Raw genomic sequence first — 9,388 nt, forward strand, 5'->3', positions numbered from 1 at the left:
TAGATGTGGAAATAGATGCATCCCATCAGCTGACTGTGTTTCGCCACACTTTATAAGCCTGACTATAACCACCCCTTCTCTGAGGTGCAGGCAGCGTCACAAACAAATGATGGTCCTGGTAGACTACAAAAATATTCGGTGTGCAGATCTTTGTTTTCACAATAAAAGTGTAGTTTCTTAGTGAATGTCCTGTACTGGTCTTAAAATCTCATAACATCAGCTTTTAATGTTACTCTTGGATGTTCTTCTTGACTCTCAGAGAAGGAGAAAATGTCGTGTCTTTCAGGCATGTCCTTTCCTAACAAAAATGACAGGAAACATAAAACATATTATTGCAGAACAAGTGTGTTATTTATGAAAGCGGTGTGTTTGTGTGTTTAGGGGCTGTAGATATAATTATTTTGTAATTGTAATGTTTTTTTTTATTTCAACAGAGAGCTACAAAGACAATCAGATTATGAATGAACAGTATGAAGTTCATAAACATTGAAATATATGTTATTATCAAAATAATATTTAACTGTTATCAAAACGTAGTGCAACTGTAGAAGCTTGCTCTGTTGTCTTACTGAAAGAATAACTTTTACCACGTTTTTTACAGACAATATTGAGAGATAAATAGTAGCAGTTCTCACTATGTGTTAAATATCTTTGCCTTCAATACATTAAATTAGAAAGCTGACAAAGTCATATTGCTAAATATCTAAAATGTAACTTTTTGCATGGAAAAACCCCTCAACTTAACTGATGTGTAGGTGATCTAGTATTTAGTATTTATTTAGTAAAAATAGAGTCTTTGTACCTGAGCTGAAGTTCACTGCTGTGAGGAGTCCAGCTCTGTCTCTCACTCTCTGGTCCAGCCTGTCTGCATCACCTGGACACCTTAAACAAACAGATATATATATGTAAAGTACCATGTGTACAAACAATATGACTGATTATCTTCTGTTGAACATGTTGGATTGTGTATTGTCCGAGTCAGGGTCCTTTTTATTTTACTGTAACTTTGGAAGTTGTGTTACCAATGCTTACTGTTTATTTGATACCCATTTGGTAATGCAATTAATAAAAACAACAAGGTTTGGGTTCGTTCTTCAGATGAATGTAACGTGTAAGCTCAATAATGAACTCCAGCTCAACCAACCATATTGTAATATCTAAGTAATCATCTTGAAATATCTAAGTAATCATCTTGAAATATGACATTAATAATTGTAATATACACACATCTTATTGTGAGGTTGATTTCACATACACTACTTCGACGTTAGCTTGTCTACATACTTGAGCATAGCCAATTTAAATTAACATTAGCGATGCATACAGTTCCTACCTACAATAATAAAATATCTCTCTAAGTTACAAGGATGACCTTATTTTATAACCTCAAACATAAGCCGTTTGTTCTACAGTATTATCCCACTTAACGCTTAACACTTGTCTATTTCGTTTTAACCTTTATATATACAGTCTATGATTTTAACTTGTAGGCTACGATTAGCATCGTTAGCACCGATGTAGCTACCACTCGCTTACACACTAAACCGGCCTTAACATTCATTACGTAGCCGATTAAAATCATTAACACATAAATAAGTACTCGATTTTCACTTACAGCAAAACCGCATGCATGCACCATCTGTTTTAACCGCAGAGCGAGTCACAATAGTCCGATATATAAGCATGAAGAACAAACAACCACGGCCGGCTTCAAGTTGTGTTTCCTGGATGAGCTGAGCAGGCAGAGTCCCTGTAGCTTCACGGAGCAGGTAGCAGAGAGACGAGAAGCTAGCAGCAGCAGTCACTTGACAGAGCCGTCACTCAATGTGACCACGCCCTAATTTATGCAACAACTTTAAGACCTAATATAAATAAAAGGGTCGTGTTAGAAAACAATTCACTCACAGATCCATAATCATGAAGGTGGAACCTAACTATATTCATAATAATATTTATTTATGCTGTAAAGTTGGGCATTTTAACATGGGGGTCTATGGAAATTGCTCCTTTCTGCAGCCAGTCCCTATCGGCCAATATATGAACTGCAGTGTGTGGCACTTCCATATTGGCGTCCCGGCTCTTCCCCAGAGTTTGCCGCTTGGTCTCAAGTCATGAATACCAAGTCAAAGTCAAGTCAAGTCTTTTATTAATGTTAGTCAAGCAAGTCTCAAGTCCAAAAATATGCGACTCGACTCGAGCCAAGTCATGTGACTCGAGTCCCCACCTCTGGTGTATATGTGTGTGTGTTTGTGTATTTTTGCGTTTGTGTGTATTGTGTTTGTTTCCCGGGGAAAACACTCACGAGAAACACCGGCTGTTGTTATGCCTGCTGTGACGTCAAGTTCTCCGATTGTAATTATGCCGTTACAAGCTTCAAAGTTGTATTTATCATATTAAACTTGCCGAAACAAGTTTAATATTCTGAAAGCCAAGACTTTGTTTATTTGAAATCAGATGAAAACAAACTGTAACGGACCCTGCCGTGTTATCTATGATTACTATACTTACATTCATAATTTCAGCAGAGGAAGGGGAAGCGGCGCTGTGGAACAGCAGAGTGGCGAGGGAGAGCTGTCTTCTTCCCTTTACAAGCTTCAAAAATGTATTTATCGTGTGATTTTGGAAATAAAAGTATCATATTCTAAAAGCCAATAATTTGTTTATTTAACATTTTAAAAGAAACACCCGAAATAAATGAAAAATAAATTAAATTCAAAAAATTCTAAAAAATGTATTGGCTCATGATAGGCCCCCGATCTCCGTAGGCCCCTGGGCTTCAGCCCAGGTCAGCCCGTGCATTAAGGCGGCCCTGGCCACATCTCAGGATAAGTACATGTTTCATCCGCATTAACAGATTCATCCATCCATATTCTACAGCCGCTTATCCAGATTATGGTTTAAACAGTTAACATGACAAATGCTCACATTAAAATCTCAAATTAAACCAGCAGTGTGAAACCAAAGGCCTTTATAACTATTAGTTGATTGTAACACATTTAGAAAAAGGGTAAACAAAAGTTAACAGATATAATATCAATAGATTTATATAATTACTTTAAAACATGTGTATGTGCTCAGACATTTTTAGAGAGCATTTTGTAAAAATATAAACAGTTGTGTTTTTCAAGTACACAATACAAATTGACTGGCTTCCAAAAATCTTTCATAAGGATTCTCTAGCATTGCTCTTTTCTGCTAAACATACACATCTAGATGATTTACTGTTATGAAATAATTGAGGATTAATGTTACTTTGACAACTAAAACAGACACAAATCGTTGATCCTTCTTGTTTATGAAATTCACTTTTTATGTGGACTAAAGCACATTCCTGCTTATTACAATATATCCAATAAATGTACACTTCTCTGAATGTCCCCCACTTTTTCACAGTGTAAAATGAAGGATGGTTCAGACATGTTCCTCATGTTTAGTAATTAATCTAATTCAACTTTATTCAACTGCTCAATCTAGACAAAGGCTTTACAATAATCTGATAAGGCTTGCATGTGAGCGGTGGTTGTTCAAAGACACCTAGTGTTCTATGACCTCAAATCAGAGCATGGGACTTCAAGGTATTTTAACTAATCACAGGATCAGTCAAAAGCTGTTTCATGGCATTTAATGAAAGGGAATTTAGAATTGATTTGTGTGGTGATTAGATACCTTGTCAATGTGAAAGTTCACTCCCTCAAGAGCTTAAATCAGCAATTATGCACATGTAATAATTTCCTGCATGGGTGTCTTGAGGCTTCAGTGATGCTGTAGCCTGAGGGCCCCAAAGTAGGATATAAGAACCAGGGGACGGCCTTTCTGAGAGCACCAAGCTAGCAATCTACTACTGGGCCGGTTTCATTGTACCCTGCAGTATCTTTCACTGAAAGTTGACCTAAGAGCCAGAATGGAGTACCAACATGACGTAGAGATCAACGGAGAAGACAAGTACCAGAACATCTGCAAACATAATGGTTTGTGCAAGAAAGAGAAGGACTCCAAAGATGATACAGATTCAAACAATCTTTCTCACATTGAGAAGGCTTATACCACCATACTGAGTGAGCTGGGAGAGGACGTCGACCGGGAGGGACTTCGACGTACACCCCTACGTGCAGCCAAAGCCATGCAGTTCTTCACCAAAGGCTACAAAGAAACCACTCAAGGTTAGGATGGATGTCCCTCTTTGTCTTGTTTAAAACACACTTTCATTAGTGCTTACTAAATCTCAATACTTTCATGTGTTAAGACTCTCCATATGACTTTTGAAAAGAATAACAAGGATATTAGGATATGACTACCCAATGTAGAAGGTTTCCTGTCCAGGTCTTATTTCTGAAACATTCTAAGCTCATGAATTATCTTTTTGGTGCCTAATGCTAGTTCCTTACCAATTATCACATTTAAATGTATCCTTTGCTCCAATGTGAATACAGAATATAAAGCAAACATGTAATCCACAGATATCTTGAATGACGCAATCTTTGATGAAGACCACGATGAGATGGTGATTGTCAAGGACATCGACCTGTTTTCTCTCTGTGAACATCACCTGGTGCCCTTCTTTGGCAAGGTAACTATTTGGGGTCTTGAAATTATGCTTTGATAAGTAAATAAAAACAGATATGTATAATTGATCACTTATGCAGGACTTTCTTTTTTAAATGTCAGGGATTTTCTGGTAAACAAACATGTGATATAAGCTTAAATTCTTCAATGATATACTGTAGGTTAATGTTTATTAACTATTTGCAGATGCTCATGTTCTGATATGATATTGTATTTTATGAAACTCTATCTCTTTTTATGTTTGTTTATTTTAATTCTCCAGGTTCACATAGCATACCTCCCAAATAAGAAAGTGGTTGGCCTAAGCAAGCTTGCTAGGTAGGTGATAAAAAAACAAACACACACACACACACACACACACACACACACACACACACACACACACACACACACACACACACACACACACACACACACACACACACACACACACACACACACACACACACACACACACACACACACACACACACACACACACGCGCACACACACACACACACACACACACACACACACACACACACACACACACACACACACACACACACACACCACACACACACACACACACACACACACACACACACACACACACACCAGGGTTCCCACAACTTCTTAAACATAACATTCTGCAGGTCTCCCTTGAATAAGAGATCGTTGATCTCAATGGGATTTTCACCTGGTTAAATAAAGGCTACAAACAAACAAAAAATAAAATACATATTTTCAATGACTTTCCAGGTGACATTTCCTCAAACTCAAAGCCCCAAGATGGCATACTTTGAGACAAGGATTTATTTTAAGGAAGTAATTTACTGTTACAACAGTTAAACAACTTCATTGGCCTTAATGTTTTTTTCCTCTTGAATTATCAAACCTAGGGATTTCATGACCAAAGGGAACCATGACACACACACACACACACACACACACACACACACACACACACACACACACACACACACACACACACACACACACACACACACACACACACACACACACACACACACACACACACACACACACACACACACACACACACACACACACACACACACACACACACACACACACACACACACACACACACACACACACACACACACACACACACACAAACCACCATCCATTCAATTATATTCTTTTTTTTCAGAATTGTTGAAATATACAGCAGGAGGCTTCAAGGTAAAAATAACTGCTATTATACTTTATGCACAAACATGTGTTTGTTATCTTATTCAACGGTTATTTTTTCTGGTTTGGTTTGTGTGTGACAGTGTTCATTTTCTCCACAGTTCAGGAGCGTCTCACCAAACAGATTGCTTCAGCCATCTCTGAGGCGCTGGAGCCGGCTGGAGTAGCAGTGGTGATTGAGGCTGCGTAAGCATTTACCTTTTGTTTCATCCCTATTAGTTTCTTATCAGATCTTAATCTCATCTGGATGTACTTTAAAGTATATAACAATATATAAGATCATGAAACTATGATGATAGTTTTGCATCATTAGATATGTATTATCATATCTAATGGATTCTGTGCAAATCATCACAGTAATTTCAACTTCTTTTTGCATTTCAGCCACATGTGCATGGTGATGAGAGGTGTGCAGAAGATAAACGCCAGCACTGTTACAAGTGTCATGCTGGGAACATTTCAGGATAATCCCATCACAAGGAAGGAGTTCCTTGACCTCACTATCAGGAAGTGAAAATGTTTTACATCTGCAGGCAATTTAACAGACGACTGATTAAATGAACATGTACTGTCTCTCATGGCGGTGGTGACCCCTCAAGCTTTTTTTCGTAGTATTTATGTATTTATCTAATTTGACCGTTACCCGAGAAGGGCCGCTGGAACCATAATTTTCAGATGACTTTTAATTGTCATTCCAATACTTTATTTGTCTATTTCTGTTCGTTTTATGCCACACAGGTACTGTGTTTTTTGGCTTTGTCATTAGACTTAAAGCAATGTTGTTAATTTCGATGGCTGCTTTTTGGAGCAAAGGAGAGTCAATTGATCAATACCTTTCTGAGATAATGTTTTTCTATAGCTTTGTTGCAAAAAACAACTTTCTGTAATAATTATTTATGTTAATGTACTTTCTTTCCAACACAAATGTACATTTAAAATAAACATGAAGCAATTCTCACTTAATTCTTTGCTTGTCCTTTTTCTTTATGTATTAAAAGAACAACGTCTATGCTATTCTAGATGCTGTTGTACAATGATGCTGTTGTACAATGATAGCAAATAAGAATAAAGAAAAAACGCCATGGAAACGCATCCCTCACCATGAAATACGATGTCGCTGTAAGTCCAATGGACACGGTCCGGTCGTCCCACAATCTTTACTTGTATATCACCTCTCCATGCCTCAACAGCTCTACATCAAATCTGACATCTCACTATATGCTGTTTCCATGGAAACGCATCCCTCGCCATAAAACACGATGTTGTCGTAATGCCTGTGAAAAGGGTCAAAACAGCACCAGACTTCAGATAATGGTTAATGGTCCAGCCCTCAACAGCTCTACGTCAATTATGGGGTGTCATCATATGCCGTTTCCATGGAAATGCATCCCTCGCCATAAAACACGATGTCGCTGTAACTCCAATGAACACGGTCCGATCGTCCCCCAAACTTCGCTTGTATATCAGCGGCCCATGCCTCAACAGCTCTACGTCAAATCTGAGATCTCACCATAGGCCGTTGCCATGGAAACGCATCCCTCACCATGAAATACGATGTCGCTGTAAGTCCAATGGACACGGTCCGGTCGTCCCACAATCTTTACTTGTATATAACCTCTCCATGCCTCAACAGCTCTACATCAAATCTGACATCTCACTATATGCTGTTTCCATGGAAACGCATCCCTCGCCATAAAACACGATGTTGTCGTAATGCCTGTGAAAAGGGTCAAAACAGCACCAGACTTCAGATAATGGTTAATGGTCCAGCCCTCAACAGCTCTACGTCAATTATGGGGTGTCATCATATGCCGTTTCCATGGAAATGCATCCCTCGCCATAAAACACGATGTCGCTATAACTCCTTTGAACATTTTCAAAAAGTGCTCAAACTTCACATGTGTGCTAACAGTCCAGCCGTGAAGACATCTACGGGACAGTTTTGAGATTTCTTCAAATGCCGTTGTCATGGCAACACAATGCTCGCCATGAAACACGGTTCTTTTCTTCTCTTATCACACATTCAAGCCCCCAGTGTTCATGTATCATTTCAATCTATATTCTTCACTTTCTTCTTACACGTTACATTTCAGCGTAGCAGTTTAGCGTCAGCTTTTCAGCATAAAGCATTCCCACTAGCAATTTCTTCAGGAATTGCATTATCTAGTTAACCTTGATGTCATCAGTCACCATTGTATTGGGAGCATTTACTTACCAGCTGTTGAAGCACCGCATAGTAAACTAAATCAGCAACTACCGTAGATATTATCTGTTGAATGTAAATGTGAAGTGCATTCTCTTTTAAAGTAAAAACATTACTCATTATTTAATACAATCCTAAAGATGGTTTTGCTGCAAATGTTGTTCAACAATGCTAAATAATCAGAAAAGATTAGAAATAAGGATGGAGCTATTCTCAAGGGGTCTTTCAAAAATGTTTTGGTGATTGTTTTACTAAACATCTGAACAGAACGAAAAAAGCTGATTAGATATTTTTAAGTATATAACAAATGGAGGCTATAGGTCAAATAGGATTTATAACCAAAGCAATAGGCAGCATGCTTTACAAATAAATGCATTTTTGTTTCTGCTCATTAGTGACTATATGTTTAATTTCTAATGCATGGACCTTGGAAATGTCATGACAACGTTATATCATGATTTCAACATGATTACAAAATATATTTTACAAACTATATATGTTTGACAAATTGTCTACAGAACCACTGTAGTCCTAACATGTATCTACAGTATACATTTCATAAATATCAGACATCAACAGAGGATGAATCTGTGTTTCCTCTCTGTCGGCTTGTAACTGTACAGACTGGGATATCATGGAGGGACTTGGGGTGGTGGGGGGCTGTGTCTGCTGTTTTGTCTACAGTGCCGTAAAATAAATGTTTAACCGGTTACTTCCATACCACTTCTTTCATTATGCTGATCTGTGAAGTGGAACGTAACGCTGGCTGAGTTGAGAGGTCAGGGGCTCCTGCTGCCTAGATACATACAGTCTAATATTAGAACATTTCCTTGATTTGTTAGCAGCATCTCTGCTGACTCCTGAGCACATGGCAACAGGCCGGCCAATAGGATTTCAGGAGACCACTAAGCCCCTCGCTCTGTATAGCAACAGTGGCATCCTTCCATTATTTATTTATATAGGAGGTTTTTTTCCCACTGACTCATTCTCATGCTTGTGTCCCCCCACTGTGCATCCACAGTGCTCTCAAACTGTGAAAAAGAGTTACGTTGCGAGGAGAACGAGGAGTAGAGCTGCTTTTCCTTTTCCTTTCCTTTGCCTGCACAAGGTCTTAAACCTACATGTTTTTTCTAGATTTGTTCATAGTTACATAGGTTTTTTTGTACTGCACCCCCAGTGCAGTATAGTTTTTGGATTCTTCGCAATGCATGCAAAAGTAAAAACTAAGTAGGAAGTGTCTTGGAAAAGGCTTGATTTGCATGAAGACATGAAATGTATCAGTGAAGAGAAGAGGATTTACCCAGAGGAATGGCATCGTGGGAAAATGTGGCACTCAGAGGGGACAGACAACATCCAAGTGGAGAGGATCTTTAAAAGATGGAGGACACGGGAGGAGAGACAGCACGGGATGGGAGGAGTGGGGG

At 38.6% G+C, this 9,388-nt stretch overlaps 1 protein-coding gene across 1 annotated transcript; it reads left to right on the forward strand.

Moving 5' to 3' along the window:
- The first annotated feature begins 3,901 nt into the window (after positions 1-3,901).
- On the forward strand, positions 3,902-6,275 carry LOC117445879 (GTP cyclohydrolase 1-like). Its single transcript, XM_034081799.1, has 6 exons — positions 3,902-4,160; positions 4,458-4,567; positions 4,826-4,881; positions 5,721-5,752; positions 5,863-5,947; positions 6,146-6,275. The coding sequence occupies exons 1-6, from the start codon at positions 3,902-3,904 to the stop codon at positions 6,273-6,275; spliced, it is 672 nt and encodes a 223-aa protein (XP_033937690.1).
- Positions 6,276-9,388: the final 3,113 nt, after the last annotated feature.

The sequence above is a fragment of the Pseudochaenichthys georgianus genome, chromosome 4, assembly GCF_902827115.2.
Source record: "Pseudochaenichthys georgianus chromosome 4, fPseGeo1.2, whole genome shotgun sequence".
Classification (NCBI taxonomy): Eukaryota; Metazoa; Chordata; class Actinopteri; order Perciformes; family Channichthyidae; genus Pseudochaenichthys; species Pseudochaenichthys georgianus.